The 26,361-nt window shown below is 37.5% G+C and overlaps 1 protein-coding gene across 5 annotated transcripts in view; it reads left to right on the forward strand.

The window, feature by feature from the left end:
* Positions 1–26,361, forward strand: part of ARID2 (AT-rich interaction domain 2) — a 100,645-nt gene that overhangs the window by 61,751 nt on the left and 12,533 nt on the right. For 4 of the 5 annotated variants that reach the window (XM_015854939.2, XM_015854929.2, XM_015854945.2 and 1 more), the window contains 11 exons: positions 235–302; positions 4,686–4,841; positions 8,231–8,297; positions 8,383–8,633; positions 9,737–9,833; positions 9,912–10,121; positions 10,495–10,662; positions 12,285–12,360; positions 14,915–15,049; positions 15,523–15,722; positions 16,085–18,912. In XM_015854939.2, the coding sequence (XP_015710425.1) occupies positions 235–302; positions 4,686–4,841; positions 8,231–8,297; positions 8,383–8,633; positions 9,737–9,833; positions 9,912–10,121; positions 10,495–10,662; positions 12,285–12,360; positions 14,915–15,049; positions 15,523–15,722; positions 16,085–18,912 (4,256 nt within the window). The remainder of the gene's footprint in view (positions 1–234; positions 303–4,685; positions 4,842–8,230; positions 8,298–8,382; positions 8,634–9,736; positions 9,834–9,911; positions 10,122–10,494; positions 10,663–12,284; positions 12,361–14,914; positions 15,050–15,522; positions 15,723–16,084; positions 18,913–26,361) is intronic. The other variant, XM_015854954.2, reaches the window with a different exon arrangement.

A 26,361-nucleotide genomic window follows, 5' to 3' on the forward strand; every position in this document is an offset into this window, starting at 1 on the left:
AAAACTGCAGTAGTAATTAATTAAATCACTGGCAAATTTTGAGGATGTTTATCCGATTTAGTACAGAATTCTTTTGAAGGAAAATGAGATGCTAAAATAACCTGTAGTGTTGCTGAATCTTTAAATCTTTATTTGGTTTGGTTTGTGGATTAGAAAGAAATTTAAATGTTCAAATCTCTTTTTATTTATTTATTTATTATTTTTTTTACTGAATTCTGCTTTTTATGCTTAAAGCTTTAGGATCATTTTCTGCTGTATTTGGAGAAGAATGGAAGGAGAAAACGGATAGAGATTTTGTTAAGGTAATTTTAAGAATATTAGATTATTTTAAACTGCATCTGGTGGGTCGCAATTCCTTAAAAATTTAAAAAAAAAAAGAAAAAAAGAAGGTACAGTAGCATGTGTCTCTTGAATTACTGAACTTTATTCTTTTCAGTTAAGTACAGTAAAACAGTCACAGTTGTGATAAAATGTTGGGATAAGCAGGAAGTAGTTAGAGAAGGTAGGTGCAGGTAAATGGATAAAGAAGTTCCATGTTTCGGTTCAGAAGAACTGTTGTGTGAAGAGGAAAACTATCCAATGTATTTAACAGGGGGGAAAAAAAAAAAAAAGTAATATTTGAAACTGCCGTGATCAATAAAAGAAGGAAAACAAACAAAAACACACACACAACAATGCTCTGAATTGTGAAATTAGGGAGCATAACACAAGAAGATAAGGCAAATTTCCTTAAGTCCAAAATGTGTGCTTGTTTCAGTTGGTGTTTTTGCACAAGACATTTTTGTCTTTCCACTAGAGGGCATGATGTACTGTATTAGTAATGAAATGAGGTTAAAAATATAAGAGAAGTTGCTTTGTGTAAATGCTTGCTCATTCTGGGTGGATATTTTGAAGTGAATGAGAGCCTGCAATGTACTGTTGTTGAAAGAGATTTGACATTTCAACATATTTACTGCAATATACAGCAACTTCCTTACACAGAATTTCAGGTGAAAATTTGTGTGACTGAAGTAGAGGAAAGCCAGGTTAAAGTGTTTTACTAGACTGTGGCTGTTATTACATGAAAATATGAAAAAGTGAGCTGCTGAGTTATTTACAGATTGGGAGAAGGTTTTCTGCTCTACTTCTTAATCCTTTCATGTATTTAAATGTCTTGCCAATGTCTTTATACAAGGAAATATTTGGTAGGAGCTCTTTCCGTTTGTTTTCTGTTTCATTTGTATGTAACTCAGTTTTGGGAAAAGTTGGACTACCATAGGGTTAGTGAAATGATAAATATTGTTGAAATACCAATGAATAGATTCCCTAAGAATCATTTCCTAAATAAAGTTAACAACAACAACAGAAAATAAAGGTAAGCTTTCATTTTTGTTAGTGTATGAACTTGAAAATGTGGTGTAAGTGTGCTGAAGAGAAATGTGGAAAATAATACTTCATAATATTTGTTTCCTTTTCCACTGAGGATGATGTCTGGAATACCTTAGGTTGGGGGGTCCTTCGTTTTTATATTATTATTATTTATATTTATATATTTCTTTTTTATAGCACTTAGCACTTCTGTTGTGACTTCACCCTAAGCTGTCGCAGACTGTTGCTGATCCAGAGGAGCAACAAGTACTGCGTTTAGAACTGTAAACATTTAAAACCACATGGAATTCTAATTTAATATATGTTCATTAATTATATAAATCTAAGTAATTGTGACAGATAAAGGCAGATGGTTCTGATAAATGTTTTTAACGAGTGTTAAGTAGAACCACTGTAGCTGCAGTAAGATTTACTAACAACAAACTTGGATACTCTCCAAGGTCTATTCTTGAGCATTTAACATATGTATAGTACCACTCTGTAGTGAAATGCTTCTGAAAGCATGTTAGAAATGTACCACCACATCTCAAAATATCTCTAATGCCAAGAATCCGGATTGTTCATAACATCTCACTTTAAACATTTGTTTCACCCCGTTTCTGAAAGTCCTTTGTTTTGTACTGCAGCTGTGAATGTATTAAAACAGGAGATGGAAAGCATGATGGGAACTTCCTGACATAGAATGGAGTTATTTGATTGGCAGGGTAGATAGATGTAGTGCATTTGGGGTTGTTTTTTCAATTGCTTTTTATACCTTTAAGGTTAATAGAATGGTTATTGAGTGTGTGCTCCCTCCTTTCACTGTTCACATTACCTTTTTTAACAGTTCTTGTTGATTTGTTTCTGTTTTACTGCCAGTTGTTCATTTGGTTTTGTAGTCATTGTTCAAGTTTGTTTCTCTACTGTAATGACAGCAGATTAGAATTTTCTGTAAAGACAAAAGCAAAAAAGAGTTCTTAGGAGAGGAGAAGAGCAGAATTATGAACTAAAAGGGCATTGTGATAGCATGAGAATAGAAAGGGTGGAGGTGAATAGAAAGTAGGGGAAAGAGCTATTTCTCAAATATATAAATAGCACGCTAGCAGGAATTAAGTTGACAGAAATCCTGCTGAGCTCGTAAATGTTACCCTCAGATATCAGTGGTTTTTTCGTTTGCTGGAGTTTGGGTTTTTGGTTTTGGTTTGCAAAGAAATACTGGAAGTCTTGGAACTTCTGAAAATTGTTCTTGGGGTTAAATTCAGGATTCAAAGGGAAACTGTTATTAATTTGTGTTGTCGGTAAATGAATGTTAAGTGTTGGCATGTCTGTTTTTTCCAAAAAAAAAAAAAAAAAAAAAGCATTCAAAAAACCTGAACTCCTCATCTTAGTGAGCTGAAAATAGCTTTTCAAATGCAATGTACAGAATACAAGTGGTCAGATGTGTAGAACATTTAATGTGTCATCTTTGTAGCTACAATTACTGAATTAACTTTTTCATAAGGTACTTCTGCTTATTATAATACATAAACACAAAAACTTCAGATTGTACAGGAGGTTTTAGTTTCTGCACTTCAACATCTTTATGTGTAATTATACACATATATTGCTGTAATTATAGAATTATGTATTTTAAAATTTCTCAAATGGCTTCTAGAGCAAATTAACATTTGCTTAAGATAAACTTTAGTTTTTGTTCTTTTTAATCAGGATTAATATCAGGATTTTTAAATTACTGTTCAAAGAAGATTAAATTTTATCCATCTTTTTTCCTTAGTCAGCATTTTAGGAGCAAATAGAAATATCTGTGTGTTCAGTGTTTTATTACTGCTGCTCTGTTTTCTCTTTTCTATATATAACTACTTCATTTTTCACAATTCATGGTAAGCTGTCACTGATTTTTGTGTAGCTTTGTAAATGGTCAGTGGTTTCATGAATTTTTCAGAACAGTCTACTAGCCTGATAATGTCATACAGACAAGGGATATGCATCTTGAGTTGTATCCTCTGACACCACTAATAGTCCTGTTGAAGGTGAAGATGAAAAGTGGTGTGTTTCTTTATTTAATACTAAACTTTGAGAGGATCCATTTGTACTTATTTTTTACCAGTCCTCACTGTATTAGATGTATTCCAGTTTTTTTCGTAGTTTTGGTTTTATGTTGTGCTGGATACTTTCTCACTTTGTACAGTGCTTCTAAACTAAATCAAATATCACAAATACATACTTAGTCGCTGTTCCATTAATTGTCAGAGTTTGAATATCGTTTTAATTATGCCTGTTGTTTTCCTTTATAGCTGTGATAGTTTGTTGCTTTTGCTCCTTTTAAGGTTTCCTGTTCCTGCCATTATGCTTAAAGTTACTTGGAATGACGCGGTGTCCTTATTTAAGTTCTTGGAGTTCTTGGCGTTGGAATTCCAAAGTCAATTCTCATGCAATTTTTGTGCTTTCTATTGCTTTGCATAATGCTTTAGTTCTCCAGTTTTCTTCTCTCACTTTTAAGTTGTTATTTTGTTGTCCAATTCTCTTCTTATGAGTTTAACTTACTGTGCATTTAATCTTTGAGTCTGACTCATATGATGTGTTGAGAGAGAGAGGCCATTACAAATGCCAATGCCTGAAAGACTTTTCAAATGTCCCCTCTCTCTCTCTTAGTGATCCATCACGCTGTTAAGCACAGACTTGGCTCCACTTGCCCTACTATTTTTCTTGGACAATAAGTAGTCATGATTGCTGCTACATTACATGATCTGTGGGCTCAAACATCCGTTGTTTATTATGAACAGAAATTTAGTTAATCTCATTTTCACCAAATTCTTTGTAATCTTGTGCATCTTTTTCCAGAGGAACTTACTGTCTATTGACAGTAATGAGATAGTGCACATGAATCAAGTTCTTTAACTCTTGGCAATTATCTCTTACCATGTCACATGGTCAAGCGTTATTTGTTTGCTTCCAAGTTTTAGCTTTATATTCAAATTAGATAACAAACTCAAATATAGGAATAAATGTTGAAAAGAGCTACACTTTAGCTTCCTTTCTGTTCATTTCTGTTTATATGTAATATCAAATTGCAACTATCCACAGTTTATAGTAGGGAAGAAAAACTTCTTGTGATGCTTGCTTTCTTGCCTCCATATTTTTTTAAATGAGCGCCCAGACAGCTTGACCTAACCCATCCTTTTCCACTTTTGCCTTTTCTTTGGGGGAAAAAAAAAAAAAGCTGGAGTGTTTTGTCGTGTTCTTTTCTCACAGGTGGATCTCAAACATTGTATGTAGATCATGTAATTCTGTTTTCCACCTTGTCATTCTCTGCCCCCCTCCCCCCCCATTCTTTTCAGGGATCTTTCCTGCTTAGGCAGGAAACAAATGTTGAATGGACTGAGAGCAATCAAGCCAGTCTCCTTAAACCCAAAAAAGGTGATTTAGGACCCTCTTCCCGTGTAAAGAGGAAGAATAGAGGCCGCAATCTAAGATGTCTCAACACCTTTACTCAGGTATACAAGATGGCAAACACTGAGGTAACCCTAGTGCATTAGAGGCTTTTTTTCCCCCCCTGATCATTTACTAGCAGGACACTTGATTCCAATGTGAAGGTCTGTCTTAGGTATGGAAATATCTGTATTTCACAAGTACTCCAGAGGATAACTTTCAGAACAAGATGCTGTTCTTTGCTTATATATGCTTTTATTCTCTACTGTGTTTTTTGTTTGTTTTTTAAAGGTTTTTGTAATTAAAGAAGAACAGATCTCATCTATGTAGGGTGAAGCCTTCAGGTGTATTGGAGCTCGGAATGGTGATTAAAACATATCAGGCTTCCATCTGTAGATTCAGGATTCGTTGCAAAACACATGTCAATAACTCGAATCCTGGGAAATCCTATCCCTTCTACAGTTGGCTGTCCATCTCTGAGATTGCTACATTTATTACCAGATGCCCTAGGTTTTACCTTACACACTTGAGTTTTTGAACATGTTACTGGTTAGTTAAGCTGTTTAAGTTACTGGCCTGTTGAATGGAAGGTGTAGCATGATGTTTCCTGAGTTTGTTTCTGTTTATTTTTTACCTCTTCCAAAAACATACTGGTGTGTGTCTGTCTGAACAGACCAGTATTCATATCTCTTTATTAATTGATACAAGAAATGAATATACTAGTCTAGAGCCCAACTGGTTCTAGAGCCAGGGGATTACTTACTGCTGACCTTCTGGTTTTGATAGCATTTCCCTAAACACTCTGATGAATCATCATCAACCGTCATGAATGCATCAGTTAGGTTCTTTTCCGTACGCTATATAGAAACAAGCTCTTCTGCCTTATTTGGATGAATGATTAGACTGAAGAGAGTATGATAAAAGAGCGTGAGCGTTATCATCCACAGGGATATGTATGTAGAAATAAACATGAAAGAAGAAAACATACACTTCATAAATTTTGAAGTTAAGTTGTCTGTGTGTTCACATCTAATCCTCCAGGTTCTCCTCGTTTGGGCTTTAGGGGACCTCCAGATTTCTTGGGCAGGGAGGAACTGAGGCAGTGGGGCACACGTGTTCTTTTGGTGTGCTTTGAGAACATGAAAAGGCTTATGTGTATGTTCTTAGTAATCCTGGGGCACAAAAATCTCCAGTTTGAATGGTTGGCATCTTGTGCTCACAGCAAGACTGTATAATGGAACAATTCAGAGTAACAGTTAAATAACTGTAGGTAAACTTTCTTTGGTGCCTTGGTGTTTCTTTCATTATAACTTACAGAAAGAAGCTGTGTTCTGTTCTTTTCTGGGGGGGAGGGGGGGGGGGAGAGAAAAAGATCTTATCTGTCCTGACAGCTAGAATTGTTTTACAGACTTCTTAAGGATGAGGAGAATTTTTCAGTTGTTCAGGCATGTAGAGTGGGTCTGTTAATGTTTTGCAAGTATTAGGCGAGATGAGAACTCATCCAGAAATGTATTTCTGTATTCATCTTTAACTTCAGGACTGTGAGGCTGTAATTTCAGCAGTACCTGCTGTGTCTTCATCTGCAAAAAGCTTATATCCTCATTTTTCATCCTTGTGAGAAAATGTCCAAGCTTACTGAGTATCAGGAAGAAATTCTTTAGTGTGAAGGTGGTGAGACACTGAACAGATCGCTCAGTGAGGCTGTGAATGCCCCCTTCCTGGAAGCATTCAAGGCCAGGCTGGATGGGGCTCTGAGCAACCTGGTCTAGAGGGAGGTGAGGTGTCCCTGCCTATAGCAGGGAGGTTGGAACTACATGATGCTAGAGGTCCCTTCTAACCTAAACCATTCTATGATTTGCCACATAGACAGAAAATTGATTAGTGGAGGATTCAGCTAGCAAAACATGATGATGCTATTTTAACATTTAATGTGTGACAGCGGTCTTAACGTGACAGTTTTTGACCTTGTCCTCTTCCAAAAAGGTTCGGGTTAAGACTTCAAGCATCTCACTTAAAAATATAGTAAAATGAAACCCTTAACTGATTAAACAGCAGATCTTCAAAAGCTTTTAGGATTTTTCTTCAGTGGTGAAATCTTAAGGCTTACTGTCTTTTCCAAAAGGAAGCATTCTAACTGACTAATGCAGTTCCAAGAGATAGACTTTTTGTGTGCTCTTTGCAACATTTATGGAACAAGTTTTAGGAAAGGCCGGTCAAAATGAAGTACATTCAGTAAACTTTACTTCCGTGCCTTGGTCTTCTTTGAATTTTCATGATTGCCTCAGAATTAACTTGAAAAACCTGTTTGTCACAGATGATGGGAAGTTAGACTTTATGTAGCTGTTCTTGTCTTTACAAAAATGAGGTGCAAGCAATCCTCTTTACTAAACAGCGTTTGGATGCCATTTACTGGCATTGCAGTGGAAAATAAAATTCTTTTCTTTACTATTCAGAAAATGTGCAGTATTCTATTTTTTCAAGAATGTAATAGTGGCAAGCTCGGTATGAGTGCTGTAATTTAGTAATTATGTTTGCACAGTGTGATTTTCCTGCTGTTTGGCTGGATGTGCCATCCTTTCCTTTGAATTGAGATTTATATGTGCTTTTATTCTGTGTTCATGGCTAGTAGAGTAGCTGTATTTCATTAGTGAGTTGGGAATATATACATTAGTCATAGGAAAGTTTATGTTTTTATTGAAAAGTATACATTAGAATATATATATTTGTATTAGTATATACTAGTATACGTTTTTACTAGTTTGCAAACTTGATCCTTTGAGTGATTGTTATTTCAGCAGTTCTAGCAACATAACCATTTACAGATCAGCCATATATCTGTAAATCAATTTGAAATCTGGTCTGCTGCAGCATTCTGATGTGCTTTATGAATAAGGCTGGTGGTGATGTGGTGGTGGTTGTTGATTCTGTTTTCATTAATTTAAAGTGATATGGAAAACATGAGAGCTTTAACGTGTCTCTCCAGATAGAAATCTTAAGTGCTGGACTTGTGGCAGGAGCTATGATTTTCTGAAACTCAGTGGGGTTGTCTTCCTTAGGACTTCCCTGCTTGTAGGAAGTGAATGAAAATGGATTCTATGTTTTTCCCACTTACTGCTGAATTTCTAATTTTTTTTTCGTGGAAAACTGTCCATGTGGTTTCAGTATATCTATTAGCAAGATAGATCCAGGGTAGAGTTGGTGCATCATGAACACATACTTCTAGTACTTATAAAAGAAAGAGCTTCCTAAATGTAAGCTGTTATACATGTATCATATCATTCCATGACTGAAAAATTATGTTATTGTTAGATAAGTTAAGATTCAAGGTACTGGGGAATTTTTAAAGAGTAAGCTTTCTCCCATTCAAAAGTATTTTAAAGTAATGGAAATAAAAATACTATTGTAAGAAAAATAATCCACTAAAAATTAAGTGTATTTCTAATTTTTTCTTCAGTTTTGGAGAGATATCGTTGAGGATATTGAAGTACGTGACCTTATTTCTGACAGAAGCAAATCTCAAGGTAAGAAATGTTGAGTAAAATCACATACGTGTGTGTTTGTACATATAGGAAAAGAAGGACTAAAATATATTTATTTCCTTTGTAGATATTCCATCAGACGATTGGATTTGGGAATCCTTATTTCATCCACCTCGCAAACTGGGCATTAATGATATTGAAGGGCAGCGGGTACTGCAGATTGCAGTGATTTTACGTAATCTTTCTTTTGAAGAGGGAAATGTTAAACTTCTGGCAGCTAATCGTACTTGTCTTCGGTTCCTGCTACTCTCTGCTCATAGTCATTTTATTTCTCTACGGCAGTTGGGGCTTGACACGCTGGGAAATATTGCAGCAGAGGTAATGTTCTTCCAAACAGAATAATTAAAATATCATTTGATAAAGGCTTTACTTTAATGTTAATTAAATAAATCGCTCTTCCTTGATCACTGAATGAAACACTAAATAAATCATTCTCTTAATATGTAAATAGTAATTAGCCCAAAGTAAAATACAGGTTGCATGTGTTAGTTTGTTTAAATGGACTCATGTGGAAAAGACTGATGATATGGGGATATGTAAGAAGTTCATACTGCATAATTTTCAGCTTAGTTTTACAAATGGGGGGAGAGAAATCAGTTACATTCTGCAGACTGCACTAGCTCATTTACTTTGTACTTCCTTTAGTTATAAATCGTATGTTTGTGAAAGGGGTGGAGGTTTTCATGCCATGTTTAGTGCGCACTAGGATGGTAGTCATATAGCCCTGGGTATACTGTCTGAATGACATGAGTCGTCCTTTTCAAAGAGATTTGAAAGCAGTAAAAAATAGTTTCAGTCTGTCATCATTGTGCACATAAATCATACAGATTTTACAAGTAGATATGTTCGGGCACTGTATTATTTTAAAATAAATCAGGTAAATTTAATTTAAATGGCTAGATACCACAGACTGAGACTTGAAGGATTGGCCTACTGTCGGAAAAAGCTGTTTTTATTTCCTGTGTATCCGCTTTCTCATGAATGAGGAAGAATATTACACATTTCAATGTCTTGAGAGATCAGGAAGCAGAAGTGGATAGAAACAGGATGAATGGTTGTGGTGGTAGCCTTTGGGAAGAGAGTGCCTCTTACTCAAGTTCTGTTCTTTGCTGGATGCACAAATATTTGAGAATACCTTTGACTTTACAAAAGTAAACTTATTTTGCTTATTCCTAGGGAAGTATAAATTAGATAGCCCCCTCTTCTTTTCCTACTCTGAAGTAGCTAAAAATGCTTTAAAAATAACCAATAAAAAACCCAACCCACGGGATTTTGTTTTTTTAAACATAAATGTCATATAACTGTGCTGCATTTAAATACTCTCAAATCTTATATTTTGAAATGTGTATGCAAGGATTTGAGCTAATGGCATGGTATGCGTAGTGTTAGTCATAGATTTTTGTTTTTTCTTTTTCTATCAGCTTCTGTTGGATCCTGTTGATTTCAAAACTACTCATCTAATGTTTCACACTGTTACAAAATGCCTCATGTCAAGGGATAGATTTTTGAAAATGAGAGGTAAGTTATCAGGCTATTCTTGTTGTGATATTAGAATTGCAATTATTGCTGTTGAACTATTTTGTATTTGTTTTTCAGGCATGGAAATCTTGGCAAATCTTTGTAAGGCTGAAGATAATGGTGTCTTAATCTGTGAATATGTGGATCAAGAGTCCTACAAGGAGATCATATGTCATCTCACACTACCAGATGTGCTGCTTGTAATCTCAGCACTTGAGGTGCTATACATGCTCACAGAAATGGGAGAAGTAGCCTGCACAAAGATTTCTAAAGTAGAGAAGAGCATAGGTAAGAGAGAAGCAAGACAATATGTACTATTCTCACTTACTATGGGAAGAAAGACTTTAGAAAAGGTCAAGTTCAGTGGTTAAAAATGTGCTTTCTTGTGTGTGTGTGTGCACGCAGGTTAGGGATGTATATTTCAATGGTAAGTTTTACCAGAATAATTCTTTGTGTTTGCAAGCATTGCAGGTTCTTTGTGTATTCTAGTAACTATGGAAGCTGAAGTTTCTAAATGCCATTAATAACTTAAGTACAGATCTACAGAAGTATATGGATGCTTAGTTTCATTCAACACAAGGCATTTTTAAAGCACATCAGAACATCGAACCTCATTATTATTGCCCTAATGTTATTTTTGGTTTTGAATTTAATACTTCAGATACGTTAGTGTGTCTGGTTTCTATGGACATCCAAATGTTTGGGCCTGATGCACTTACTGCTGTTAAACTCATTGAACATCAGTGTGTTAGCCAGCAAGGAGTACCTGATGTCAGACCACCCATGATGGACCATGGTTCTTCACAGGCACACGCAACAGGTATCGCAGGTTAGTATAACTACAAGGGAACGTGCTCTTCTGCAGAGTTTTCTATGTGAGAAATGATTTCTGATTGGGTTATGTAAACAAGCATGGTGTTATACACAATATATGGTATCTTTCTCAGATGTTTTTTTAGAAAGCAAATAGAAAGCTTTGGTAGCTAAAGCTGTTGTGAAAAAGAAAGAATCTTAATATTTTTCAGTTGCTATTTTGAAAATTTACTGCAAAATCATGCTCACTGTTTTATTTTTTTTTTCATTTGAAATGGAGTATTCATTCTAGATTAATTCTCTGGAAATCATGGAAACAAATTATTCTGTATTGCATTTTGCACAGGATACTATTGGTCAGTAATAGACTTATTTGGTAGAGTTAAAGAGATAAGAGGCATGTAGAATGCCTACTTTGAAACGGCTAAACAGCTTATTGTGATGTGAACCCAATTTTAACTGCATTATTTGAAGTGTGAAAAGTGTTTTCTTAATTGACCTTGCCTATTAATTAGATTTTAAGGATTAACTTTTGCAGTGTTATTTTAGGGTAAATACTAGTTCTTTTGAAGTTGATGACACAGCAGTTATTAGTGATTGGGGAAAACATAGAAATCTCATTCTGTCTTTATTAACAAAAGCACAGAGCTGTGTACCTCAAGTGCACACAAGATGGAACAAGTATTTGTTCTGAAGAAAAATGGAGAAAGAACTGATGTGACAGACACATCGATTGCTCCAAAAGTAATGCCTTCTATTTATTTCCAGGAAAATACAACAAATGCAAATAGTACAGTAACAGTATTAGAGCAAACTCTCAGCTACAAAACACTGTTTTTCAGCAGTTACAAAGTTCAGTAATGCCGTTTTTTCCAGCAATGAACAAGAGCCTGCGTGCTGCACTTGTAAAAATCTGCATGGCCATCTGAAACATGGCTTGTGTTACATGTTGGTGACTTATTGGTTGGTGTTGTGTTACATATTACTGAAAAGCACCACCCACCACCTCACTGTGCTCAGATCCACTGTTTGGTCTACATGTATGTTCACAAGTGTTGATGAATTTCACTGGGTACCATTTTTTTTCCACCTGCAGGAATTCAATTACAACTGTGCTTCATATGCACTTCTATGTCAGACACCATTTTGTTATTCAGTACGTCAGCTGCCATCTGTCACACTGCAACAAAATGTACCAGAATATTGGTGGAAAGCTTCAGCCTTTACTACCATACTACCAACATCTGCCTCTGATGTCATGGACCAACATAATAAAATAGAAGGCACTACTTTTGGAGCAGCCCTTGTATTATCTTGTATGTCTTATGTTTCTCGAGCACATTCAGATACCTAAGTAAAAGCTGCTGAAAAAGAATGTGTCTTAAGGGTATAAACAGGAGTAAATAAAGAAGTCAATATGATGTTGCAACAAAAACCTTGTTTCAAGTTAGGAGTTGGAAAATTGCCTGCTTAATTTCGGTTAATTGCAGTGAATCTGTGCTGTGCCTTGTGCCACCTGTGTGACTTACTTTATTTGGAAAAACCCTGCTTGCAGAAACAGGAGAAACTGTACCATTGAAAGTTATGGCAATGAAAGTCATTTCCTTCATTCAGCAAAACTGTTTTTCTTCCCTACAGCCTCTAGAGCAGCACCACATGTTGCTCCACCACCAGGAATAGTAGAAATAGACAGTGAGAAATTTGCATGTCAGTGGTGAGTGCATCATTCTATTAAAATATTTTAATGAAGGAAAATGACCATGTGTGTGCTCATGTGTCACAGATTTTTCTCACTTGCTTCTATGCACTATTGGACTACTTCTTCTGAAAAATATGAAGTAAAACCATTCTGTTCTTGCTTTGAAGGAGTATGAAAGAAAAAACTCAAGTGACACATTCACTCTTGGATAGCTGATGATTGAAATTCTCTCTTAGAGTATAATTTGATTAGATTTTTAACTCTTGCATTGATTTTTATTAAGCTGGCAAGCAGCGTTTTATGTTTCACAAGTATTTTCATCAGGTAATGTTTGCCATGTTACTACACCAATGTAAAAGTAGTCCTCAAATTATAGAGGTAAACTGTGCAAAACTCTCATGTGATCACTGTAAATCTCAAGCACCCTAGGGAATATTAAAGGCTCCCCCCCAGGTTCTTTCGCTTTTATGTAGTATTGTTGTTGCTGGCTGCTGGTCAGATATTAAGAAGAAAATTGTTCTGCTTATGATTCTTGTACAGACTGAGTGTCATCTTTCTGAACTATACTTAATTTATATGAATCTACTCACATTCTAAATGTCTGTGGTAATCATTTTGGACCTTTCTGCTTCTACTCTCTCTGAAGCATAGGGGGCATTGGACATCTAGCTTGCAGAAGTAAGGTTTTAGGCTAGGTGGATTTTGCATGATGTATAAAATGTAAAGTGCAAGTTTTGACTGTTAAAAGAAGTATACGTAGCTCCCATTATGTGACTGTGCAGTACTGTCACATGGCAAAAAGTAAGGGAGAGAACCATGTGTTGTAGAATCAGGAAGATCTGTAAAGTGCTTGGTTTCAGAGTCTGTGTGCGGTGTGCTTCTGCAGCTATCAGTGATGAGTATTACTAGTATCTTGTTATTAATTTTCTTCCAGTGATAAGTAAAAGCTAGTGAATAATAAAAAGTAACATACAGTTCTGAAAATGTTCCTTAGTATAGGTAGTATTTATCTGTGCTGGCAAAATAAAAATCAAAAGAATTCAAATCCAGAGCAGAGAACTAGCCCCTTGCAAATGTTTTTTCTCAGCGCTGACGTTGAGTGCCTTACACTCATGTAGATTTTCATTGTATGTTTTAAAGAAACTGGAAAATGAACCAATTATAATGGTAGATGTTAGAAAAGTTATTATCTCTTGGAAGCAGCAGGAAAAAAAGGTATTTAAGCTGACCTTCCTGGATATATTATAAACCAGCTTAGCCTAAGTAGGAGCCTTCTTGTAAGATAGTGCGTATGTGTGACAGGAAGTGCTAATTGCAGTTCATGTTCCACCATTGCAAGACCTGACCTTCTGTATGCTGCTTGTATCAGTGATAGTGTGTCAGACCAATGGAATATACCTAGCTGGACAGTCATTAGTCTCATATGCCAGATTTAATTAGTACTTAGACTTTCTATTACGGAGTGTGATCTCAATTTTTGCCGTAATAAAATTATAACTAAACTGCAGGAGAAATGACATTCTACTTGAACTTCACTGTTTTTGAGAGAATGTGATTTAAAGAATGTAATCCTTTTCTCTTTGAAACATTTATCTCTTAGGGGAGTATGGGGCTCTATAAAGGAGAATGCAACACAGTTTTTCAAAATGGTAGCACCACATAGTGAATGCTGATATCCTAATCATATTTCTGTTCTGTCTGAGCCTGTATTCAGGTACCACTGTTTGAGAATTGTGTGAAGAGTTAGTTATATCCATGTACTGCTGGGGATGAACTGTTGGTGTGTCTCTGGGCTGGAATAATGGATTTTGAGTGAATAAAATCAACAAATAGAAACTGCTGCCATCTCTCATAACTACCTGGGTAGCGTGTGCATTTGTGGAGATTCTTCTGTAGGAGATACAGAGTCTTCTGGAAATTTCCCTAGCAACTGACAAGCAGAATAGATTGTTTAATTTTATGATGACTGCATAGTGCGCGACTCCTGGAACAAGTGTGTGTCTTACATGCATGCTTTCTTAGAGTTCCAGTACCCTTTCTCCTGTCTTCCTATCTCTTAGAATCACAGATCGAGATAGTTGTTCTATCTCTGTTTTGTCTTGTGTTTTGAATTAAGACAGTATTTGCATATAATTTGTTTTTATGTGAGTGTTGAGTAGGTTTAGAGTAGAAATGTTTGATCAAGAATTAGCTGCTGTTCAGTCCATCTTTTGATAAAGAAAAGTCACTAAGTAATAAGCATAAAGGTTTTAGGGAGGAAAGCTCACCAAACAAATCCTATCTTTTTTAGTTGTTGTTGTTGATTCTGAGCGTGCAATAAAAAATGCACATATGGGGCCTGTTCTGCATATTTCTATGCAAGTAAGGTACTGACTGTATACTCACTGGATATCTCAGATATCATTAGCAATGAGAAGTGAAAAGTGTGGAACAGACATTAGACAAGACAGTAGATGGCAATTTTATTGTTCATGTTACCACATCTCAGAATTCTCTCATACAAACAGAAATGTTTTAACAGCTGTACTGTCACTGTGTTTTGCTTCATAGTCTGTTTTTTCATCTTCAGGTTGAATGCCCATTTTGAGGTGAATCTTGATTGCTCAATCTCTCGAGCGGAAATGTACTCTGAATACCTCTCTACCTGTAGTAAATTAGCTCGAGGTGGAATCCTAACATCTACTGGATTTTACAAATGCCTGCGGTAAGAGAGAAATTTGCACAGAAATAAAGAGACTGTTGTATGTAATGCAGTGTTAGCAGTATTAACACATAGCTTAAGAGTTCTATGAGAAGAGATGTACTAAGTTGGGTTTGAAAGACATGCAGTTTTGAAATTTTAATTGAAATATGTTTATAATTTAATTTGATTTCATCCCATTTCAAGACATTTAGTAGACTCGCTTGTGTCAGTTCTTTCTTATGTAGTTCTTGAAGATACTGTAGTTTTCACTTAACTTGTTCAAAGTCTATTTGACCTTTTGGTCGCCTGTGATGAATACCCTGAAGCGTTCAGAGAATTCTGCTGTACTGCAAATATGCAGGCACTGGTGAAGTTACTGTGCATGTAAGAGTAGCGTTAGATTAATACTTAAAAAAAAAACAAAACAAACCCACACACTGTAAAAGGGTAGAGTTATTGTGTTTCTTAACACTGATTTATGTTCTATTTGGCAGAACTGTCTTTCCAAATCATACAGTGAAGAGAGTGGAAGATCCAATTAACAATGGTCAAGCACATATACATGTGGTAGGAGTGAAGAGGAGAGCTATACCACTTCCCATTCAGATGTACTATCAGCAGCAACCAGCTTCGTCTACCCCAATTGTTCGGGTTGATTCAATTCCTGACATGTCTTCGTCTCCTTCGCCAGCAGGTTTTTTAATCATTTAAATATTGAGTATTCTGCATTGATTCTCAAAGAACAATTAAAAAAAAAAAAATTCAAAATAGTTTGCAAGTGTTGGAGTTAGGGACAATGTGGTTTTATTCCTTTTATTGATTGAAGTTCTGAATAACTGTATTACTGTCTGTACTTGCATGTGATCTCATACTTAATGTGTCACCCTTAAACTTGTTAGTCAGCAGATAAGCTGTTGTCACTGCATCATTTATTCAGACGCAATATAGCTGAGAAAACACTTCTCTAAAATTAAAAATCGGAGCCTTGGGGTTTTAAAAATTCTTTGTTTTGAACTAACTTTTGCTTTCAAACTTCTACCTTATTTATTTCAATAGGACTCCCACATGGGCCACAAAGCGTAGGAAATCATTATCAAAGGACCCCGATTAACCAGTCTTCAACTTTGACAGCAACACAGATGTCTTTTCCAATTCAAGGTGTTCACACTGTGGCACAGACTGTTTCTAGAATTCCACAAAATACTGTTCATGCACAGCAGCAAAATGCTCCAATGACTGTTATACAGAATAAAGGTCCAATACCTGGTGAAGTTATGAAGGCCACAGTAATACAGAGCTCTGTTCCCCAGTCTGGAGTTCCCGTTACTATTGCTGTAGGAGGAGCACCACAAGCTTCAAATCAAAATCACAGCAGTACAGGACCACAGCCGTCCGTTACTGTTGTTGGTTCTCAAACGTTGCTTCACCACCAACCGGTAATTCAGCAGCATGCGGTGGTACCAGGACAGATACCTACAGGCACTCCTGTTACAGTAATTCAACAAGCTGTACCTCAGGGTCATATATTTGGCAGAGTACAAAACATACCAGCATGCAGTTCAGCAGTTTCACAGGGTCAACAGCTGATCAGCACATCGTCACAACCTGGGCAGTCGTCATCTCAGCAGTCCTCTACTGGTAACCAGCAACAAGATACAGTCATCATAGCGCCGCAGCAGTATGTCACAACCTCTGCATCTAACATTGTATCTGCCACCACTGTTCAGAATTTCCAAGTAGCACCTGGGCAGGTGGTTGCAATTGCAGGTGTCCAAAACCCACCAACTTCTAGGGTAGGCTTTCAGAACATTGCACCAAAGCCTCTGCCGTCTCAGCAAGTTCCACCTAATGTACAGCAGCCGATGCAGTCGCAGCAGCAACCACCACAACCACCATCCCAGCAAAGCGTAGTGATTGTCAGCCAGCCAGCTCAGCAAGGTCAAACATATGCACCAGCCATTCACCAAATAGTGCTTGCTAATCCAGCTTCTATTCCTCCTGGTCAGACTGTTCAGTTGGCTGGACAGCCAAGCATTACTCCATCTTCTTCACCATCTCCAGGTCCGGTTACAAATAATCAAGTCCCTACAGTTATGTCACCTTCACCTACCCCTTCTCAGTCACAAGGACCCCCTCCTACTGTCAGCCAGATGCTTTCTGTAAAGAGACAGCAGCAGCAGCAGCAACATTCACCAGCATCTTCACAGCAACAGGTACAACCACCGATGCAAATGCAAGTTCAGTCCCAGCAAGGTAATACAGGAGTTGGCCAGCCTAACTCTGGTGAATCTAGTCTGATAAAACAACTACTTCTTCCAAAAAGAGGCCCCTCAACTCCAGGGGGGAAGCTTATACTCCCAGCTCCGCAGATTCCTCCACCTAACAATGCAAGAGCTCCTAGCCCTCAGGTGGTTTATCAGATGGCCAATAACCAAACACCAGGTTTTGGAGTACAAGGGCAGTCTTCAGCTCAGCAGCTGCTAGTTGGACAACAGCTGGTCCAGGGTGCAGTCCAGCCCCAAGGGGCAGTACAGACAGTACCCATTTCTAACTTGCAGATATTACCAGGTCAGTTGATCTCAAACAGCCCAGCAACTATTTTCCAAGGGACTACTGGCAACCAGGTTACGATAACAGTTGTGCCAAATACGAGTTTTGCTACTGCAACTGTGAGTCAGGGAAATGCAACTCAAATCATTGCTCCAGCTGGAATTGCAGTGAGCGGGGCTCAGACAGGAGTTGGGCTACAGATGCAAACACTTCCAGCTACTCAAGCACCTTCAGCTGGACAATCACCGTGTACTGCTGCTCCCCCATTCAAAGGTGATAAAATAATTTGCCAAAAGGAGGAAGAAGCAAAGGAAGCAACAGGTTTACACATTCATGAACGTAAGATTGAAGTTATGGAGAATCCTTCCTGCCGAAGAGGAGCTGCAAACACCAGCAATGGGGATGCAAAAGAAAATGAAATGCAGGTGGGAAGTCTTTTAAATGGGAGAAAGTATAGTGACTCCAGTCTACCTCCTTCTAACTCAGGGAAAACTCAGAATGAGGCCAATCAGTGCTCACAAGTCAGTAATGGGCCGTCATTAGAAATGGGTGAGAACGGAGCTCCTGGAAAGCAGAACTTTGAACAAATGGACACACAGGAAATTAAAAGTGATTTGAAGAAGCCCCTAGTTAATGGAATCTGTGATTTTGATAAAGGAGATGATCATTTGAGCAAAAACATTCCAAATCACAAAACTTCCAATCATGTAGGAAATGGTGAGATATCTTCAGTGGAACAACAAGGGAATTTGGATGCCACGCAGCAAGATACTGCCAAAGGTGATCAAGGGGAGAGAATTTCTAATGGGCCTGTATTAACTTTGAGTAGTTCACCTGTTGTAAGCGGTACACAAGAGGCTGCGAAACTGTTAACCCAGCAACTTAGTGGTACCAACACTGATTTACCTAATGGACCTCTAGCTTCAAGTTTGAATTCAGATGTGCCTCAGCAACGCCCAAGTGTAGTTGTCTCACCACAATCTACAGCCTCTGTTATACAGGGGCATCAAATCATAGCAGTTCCACACTCAGGACCTAGAGTGTCCCAGTCTACCCTGTCATCCGAAGTTCGGTCTACTAATGGCACAGCAGAATGCAAAATTGCAAAGAGGCCAGCAGAGGATAATGACAGGGAAACTGTTCCAGGAATTCCAAATAAAGTAGGAGTTAGAATTGTTACAATCAGTGACCCCAACAATGCTGGTTGCAGTGCAACTATGGTTGCTGTGCCAGCTGGAGCGGATCCAAGCACTGTAGCGAAAGTAGCAATAGAAAGTGCTGTTCAACAAAAGCAGCAGCAACCAACCACGTATATACAAAGCATGGTCACACAGGTATGTTGCAGTGTACTTTTTATGTTTATTCCAACTCTTGATTATGACTAATGCTGTGAAATATATGTGAAAATGTAAACTTGGTTGATATGTTGCAAAGTATTTAAAATATTCAGAAAATGATGGTTTGCATTCTTTCACAAGCTAAAGTTCAAATAGTTTGCATACTTTTTGATGTAAGTGACTATAGTGGTATTTACAATAGTCTGGAGCTTCATAATATACAGTAAGGAAAGAACTTGTTCTCACTAGTTTCCTCCTTAAAGGATTTACTGTTTAAAAAACAAAGATGATTTACTGTACAGTCTTGTAAAAATGGTAGTGTTGTTCTGCATTTTATTCTTGGTCCTTACTGCATATGGAGGAGCAAACATTTTTTGCAAGGTAGTTCGTTAATCACTTGAGCTGCATCTGGCCTACTAAAATATGTTGAAGTTCTTGTATTTAAGGGTGATCTTGTAAGGCTTGCTTCACTTCACTAGTCAGGATAAAGTGTTGCTTTGTAAGTGTGTCAGAGCATGTGCTTATGTTTGTTCATGACAAGATACTTGTAATGTGTATTTTATTGATACAATTAGCAATGGGGTTTTTTATTCTGTTTTAACAACTTCGGCAAAAGCCTGTTTTATATTGAACTTCAAACAAACAAACAAACAAAAACAACATTTTAAAGTAGTTTCATCATAAGACTTCACGAGAAATGAGGCGTGTCCAGAAGTTTCATGAGTGTTTAAAAACTGCAAGTAGTTGTGCTTTGGATTATTCCAGTCTCAGGATTTTATTTTAGCTTTGTATGTGGATCTAAAATCCCTCTCCAAAAAAACCTTCACCCTTTTTACCCTGAATAAGAGCAAAAAGAATGGAGTATTAGGTTTAACAGTCAACAAAATTCTGACAGTGTAGAGAGAGGAGATTCTGAGCATTATGTTAGCGGTTTTTTGGCATTGAGCTATGACAGTTTTATTCATTTTCTTTTTTTTTATTTCTTTGGTTTTGGTTGGTTTTTGAAACAGTAGGAAGTTTTGGCCCTATAGACTTAAACAGGGCTAGAACTCAAGTTCAGCAAGCGATAGGTAGCATTACATTACTGCTTTTTGTATGTGAAGTTCAGTTTCTGTAGGAAGATCTTTCATGTTTCCATCATGTAGTTTTCTTTCCTTTTTCTTTTAAACGTATCACATAGAGCCATGCTTTTGGAATGTCTTCAAAACCTAAATATTTACGTGTGCCTTTATGACAGAGAGATCTGTAGTTCTTCTGATACTTTATTTATATTTGTTTTTACTGGAAACAATTAGACCAAAATGAAACTATCTCTTGGCAGCACAGGGACAGCACACTAGATAAATGGCATATTTTCTGCAGTGTGGATATTTTAGCTGTATGTCTTGCTTTTTGCAGTGAATGTTTTTAGCCCAGTGTGATTGTCTTTAATAGCTTCACTAAGGAGTTGGCTGAAATAGAAAATGCTATAACCGTGTCTTTGGACTGGGAAAACTGCTGCCTGTGGTTATATTTTCCCTGGACATGCAGCTGTTGAGAATTTGCGTGTTGGTCTCAGATGGCTACTAAACTGCTCACATTCCAGTTCTTGAGGAGAGCAGTACAGCCAGCAACTTCATTCGTATTAGATTACCTCTTCTGTTATGAAAATGAAACAAACAAACAAGACTATTTGCTGTGATTATACTTTCTTAAAGATTATGTATAATTTCTTGTACGCTTTCCTTAATATTTTGTACATATTTATGGTTTTGTCTTGTTTTCTATTGCCTGTGCAAACAGAGATGCTGCCAATGGCTTCTGCCATTCAGTGCAAGTCTGCTTAATGTCTGCCTCTGTGGAATTTAGCTTGCCTTTGCTTTCTTCGAAATCACAAAAGAAAACTTCCTTTCAAAATTGTGTGTTGGATTACAAATGGTACTGAACTCATCCTCTCTAGCTTTTCCCTCCCTGCCTTCCCCCCCCAAAGCTGCTGCAATAGCCTCTGTTTTGTTGGAAAAGAGGATGCCAAGTGTTGGCAGTATTGAATCTGCTTTTAAGAGTACGCTTAAGACATCCAGAAGTACTGCAGAGCCTAATTCTTATGAACTCAGTGTGAATTTCACTGATGACTGTTAGGTCGAGGTCCTCCGTAATCGTAGGAAATGTTTTCTCTCTCCTATTTAGGGAGTCTTCCTTGTATGATAAGCAGCTTCCTTGTCTCTAAGTTTTTGAAAGGCAGCAGCTAAGGAGCACTGTTTTCAGTTGAACATCTGTATTGTTTTATCCTCTCTGTGGTACCTCCTGTATGTTTTGTATCTTGCAGCGGATATAAAAGAACAGACTTCTTCTACAGACAGTCTGAAATTAAGTCTAAATACACTTCAGTGAAGAGAAATGGTGAGGGACAGGAAGTAAAAGGATATTAGCCATGGCAAAATAGCTGCTGAAGCTGTTAGTACATGACTTCCTCCTTGCTAGCTTTATTTTCCTTCTTGTTATCTTTACATTTTATTTTAAACTAGAGTGTGTATTTTAGAGAAGAAAGAAATAGAAGAAAGTTTGTAATAAAATTAGACTGCAATAGGAAGGGTGGAAAAGAAGATACCAAGGATTGCAAATGGAGGAGAGTATTGTTTATGCAGCAGGAGGATTCTCATAAAACTGTGGAGAGGGAAAAAGGAGGAGGCTTGAAGCAAAGAAAAGATAAAGCAAACAAGAAGAAAGGGGAACAGCAAAGTGGAGGCAAGGAAAAGAGCAAAATAATTCTCAAGGGGATAAAGAAGTTAAGAACAGGTTGGTTTTGCAATATGAAAGTTGGTATGAAATTGGCTGCCACTAAACCCTTGAGGGGAAAAAATGGCTTGCCACAATAATGAAAATTATGAATCTTGTGTTTATGAGAAAGCCTATGTATTGCTACCTAAATCCAGTTGGACAAGTATCTTCCATGTATCATCTGTGATTGTTTGGTTTTTAATTGCACGCATGAGCAGAACTCACTGAAAAATAACTACTTAAATACTAACTTAAAAGATTTTTGTTACATTTTAATACAACTATTGACCTATGTGTATATGGGTTACTTCGGAAGAACATGCAGTGCACAGTGTTGGATTTTTTTTCTTATAACTGTATTTTGTAAACCCTTGAGAGTGTAGTCTTGAGAGGCAACAAAGCTGGCAATTTACTTCATTGGCTTTCTTTTATTTCTGTTACTCTGTTCCTGGATTATGGCTTTCCTGAGGTATTGTGCTGGACTGATGGAGGAAAAGGAAAAAAGAAATGAGTTATTACTTACCTGTTTACTTATTTTTATCTTTTCCTTTTTTTTTTTCTTATTCCTCTTAAAATTCCTCCAAAGCATCTGTTGAATGTAACCATGTTGGTTTGTCCCAATAGATTTATGTTTTGAAGAAGCACTCTGATACTTTGCCAGGTGAAAGTGAGCAAATCAAATCTACATAGGTCGGTCTGAAAGTAATACCTCCTATTTATTTCCATGGAAACTACAACGGATATAAAGAGCATAATAACACTGTTTGGTAGAGCAAATTCTCAGCTGCAAAACACTATTCTTCAGTGTAGGCCCTACTGTTAGTTATTCATTTCACCAGAGATGAACAAGAGCCTACATGTTGCACTTAAAAATAAATTAATTAATTAATTAAAAATCTGCGTGGCCATCCCAAACATGACTTGTGTTTCACATTGCTGCTGCTGAAACACACCACCCACCACCTCACTGTGTTGATATCCACTGTTATCCACTGTGATATCCACTGTTTGGCCTCCATGTATGGTCAGCAAGCACTGGTGAATGTCAGTGGGTGCAATTTTTTCTGCATGGAGGATTTCAGTGACACCTCTGCTTCATACACGCTTTCACGTCAGTTACCATTTTGTAAGAATGCTCCTCTGCTGCCATCTGTTGCGTGGCAACAAAATACAACATAATATTGGTGGCAAGGTTCAACCTCTACTGACATACCACTGACATTCACCTCTGACTAACATAATAAAAAAAAAAAGAGGCATTACTTTTGGAGCAGTCCTTATAAATTGCCTCATCTCTCTTTTAAAATAATCACTTTCCTGCTCATCACTGTCATCCCCTTATAATACACTCCCATTACTCTTAAGGCCTCCCTCATGGAGCATGCTTGTATGGAAATTTAGATGGCCAAAATTGTGTAAGCATCTCCTGATTTTTTTGCTCCTGGTCTCTATTGTTTTGGAAGCTGAGAATTACTCTGCACCAGAAAGCAGGTGTGTAGCCACAGGAGATGTAATTCATTCTTAGTCACAGAGCAAATGAGCTTCCCAGCTGGAAGTACTGAAATTCAGAATGTCTGTGCTTTTATTGCTCTTTGCTTGTGAAGCGCACTGTTGCAAACACACTTAAACCTTAGCAACCTGACAAGAAAAGAACTGCATTAGTGCCTACCCATCCACCTGACCCCACATTCATGCTCAAATTGTGCTGTATTCATTTCAGCTTATGGGGATGTACATTAGTTATCTTAAAGTTGTGAAATGTAACATTTTTAGTAATTGTTGTATCATCTGGGTTGGAAGGAACCCACCCAACCTGGCTTTGAATGCGCCTCCAGTATTGAGCAGCCGCAGCTTCTCTGGCTCACCTGTTCCAGTGTCTTGCCACCAAGTAAAGAATTTCTTCTGAATATCTGCTCTAAATTTAAAACCTTTACTCTTCTTCTGTTTCTATGTGCCCTTCTTAAAATCCCTCTCCAGCTTTCTTGTAGATCCTCTTTCTGTATTGGAAGGCTGCAATGAGGTCTACCTGAAGCTTTCTCTTCTCCAAGCTAAACAAGCCCAACTCCCTCCATTTATCTTCATAGGAGAGGTATTCCAGCCCTCTCATCATCTTTTTGGCCCTCCTCTGGACCTGCTCCAACAGCTCCACATCTTTCCTGTGTTGAAGGCCCCTGACCTGACCACAGTACTCTGAATAGGTCCTCAGGAAGGCAGAGCAGAGTGGGATACCTCCCTCGCCCTGCTGGTGATCCCTCTTTTGATGCAGCAGGATATGGTTAAGCCACATCAGCGCAGGAAGATATCAGAGAGAAGAAAGCCTTAGAAGGACCATCTGTATTGTTTTCAATTTTATGTGTAGCAACGTGTAGTTAGGTAGTGAAATATATTTTTAAAACTGTTGGTAGTTTGAAGTGTTGCAGTAGGATGCAGTGTTCAACTGTAAGCAAAATTTTAACAGCCCATCCTAAGTATAGGCTCTAAAAATAATATACTTCTCACTGTGCTTAAATTTGTAATTCTGTAAAGACTGCTGCCTAAGGATTTTCTTCAAAATGAATTGGGGGAGGGATCAAACAACTGCCTCTAAAGTCAACATCAGTAGTGATGCAGTTCAAGGAATATGCTCTGAAAGCCATACAGCCAGCATTGTTGGTCTTGGCTACCCAGCTCACTTATATCTGCATTGCAATATATTCTTGTTTTCATTGGCCTGGGGAGCAGGATGAGAAAACTTTTCTTGTTAACCATCCTCCTCTTATGTTTTAGTAGTCTGTGCCAGGTTCTTGATGATGCTGTATCTCTTTGCTTTCTTTTATGTGATCAGTTCAGAAGAAACTTTTTTATCCTGACAAAACAACTGTAGTTAAAGGTAACCAGTAAAGTAAAGGTAAAGTTAAGGTTAATCAAAGGTGAAGTGACTAGGAAAAGCTTAATGTTATACTTTTAAATTCATAGTTCAAGGAAATCTTCATATGTACAGTCACAGCTCTCCACTGTTCAGGAATTTCAGTAGGCTGAAAATGAAAATAGCTGCCTTCTGGGATGGGATTGTGCCTGAGCCAGAGCCTACTGTGATGAGAACGATGAGATGGGATCATGGTGGTTCTTAGCAGGGCAGCTCCAACTCAGCTGGGCTTATTAGTGATAATCCAGCAGTTACTCCAATACTCTGTATTGGACCTTGCCTTCTCCTCTAAACCAAAGTAAACTCTGGTAATAGGAAAATGATTCTAGAAGAGCCTGTCTGGTTCCAGTTATAGCAAGTCAGGCTAAGCCTGGTGTATCCTCCACTTGTGAGAGCAAAATTATCATGTGTTACAGTGTTTCATAGCTGGGAATTTGCTCTTTAAAAAATCGTTATTGTGCTCTTTGTAGCTGTTGTAGTTTCCATGGAATTAAATAGGAAGCATTACTTTTAGAATATCCTATATGTGTAGGCAAGCAGGCTTTGTCTCTGAGATAAACTACTGATGTCAGGCAACTTGCGTAACTCATTTCTGCACAGAAGACAATAAAGTTACAGAAATCCTAACTTTTATCATCAAAACCTGAGCTTTTACACCTATGCGCCTGTGCTGTAGGCTGAGAGACATGCCTTGAGTTGAGATCTTGCTGCAGAGACCATAGCAATGAATAACTGCACATACAGGAAAGCTCCAATAAAGTGTTCAAAGGAATTTAGAATATACTTGGTTAGGGGTTGCCATCAGAAACTGCAGTTAAGGAATCAGTTTGTCAGAATACTTCTGTGCCTCTCTAAGAATCTACATGAGGCTGCCCCATGTCTGTCTGACTTTTACACTGAAGTCATTTATTTGTGCAGTGTTTTACTCCTTAAACATGATTTGCCGTGTTCAAGGATGGCCAGAAACATGTCAGGCGTAGTTACTACAAGGTCAGTTTGTGTGGAACTTGTAATTTATGGCAAATTTTGCAGAACAGCTCAGGTTCTTTGAGACAGGAACTCACTAGGTACAAATGTATTCTTTATGTGTGTATAGGAAATATAAACATTATACATGTAGCTGCCCTAGAGCAGTTAGTGTTTAGTTTCTCAAAGATGTGTATGTTTATGGCCTGTATAAGTGCTTGTAAGTCCTTAAAATGGCACTCAGTAATCTTGGAAAGAGAGTTTATAATTTGGATAGGATGCTGATGTTAGAGGTACCTTTTCAGGGCAGGGGTTATTCATAGCAGGTATTTCTGCTATAGTTCTGAAATGGAGGAGTATACGTTCTGAAATATGTACTCCTAATGTTACTTCTGATCTCTAGAACAAAGGAAGGAAAGCTTTATGATGCTCACATGTAGATCTTATGCTTCAAAAATAAGAAAACAAACGTGATTTCCCCTCATCTGCTTAAATGTACTGTGATCAGTCTAGATGATGACTGGGCAGTAAATTTGACTTAAAAATATATGGGCATTGTAAGCACCTAATGCTACAGGTTTGAACAAAGCTACCTGATTTCATGGTACTTCAGCAGTAAGAGAGCACTGAACAACAATTAGTGTATACATTTCAGTTTACCAACTTGGTGTTTTCTTGTCACAGGAATCCAGAGTAGGAAAAAAAAAAAAATTGGAATTGGTTTTAATTTTTGTTTTGAAAGTTGTTTCCTTTTCTGAACTGTTTCATTTTCGGTGTTTAACATGTTGTATTCTCCTTATTTAAAATGATGCTGTCTC

The sequence above is a fragment of the Coturnix japonica genome, chromosome 1 (assembly GCF_001577835.2).
Source record: "Coturnix japonica isolate 7356 chromosome 1, Coturnix japonica 2.1, whole genome shotgun sequence".
NCBI classification, from domain to species: domain Eukaryota; kingdom Metazoa; phylum Chordata; class Aves; order Galliformes; family Phasianidae; genus Coturnix; species Coturnix japonica.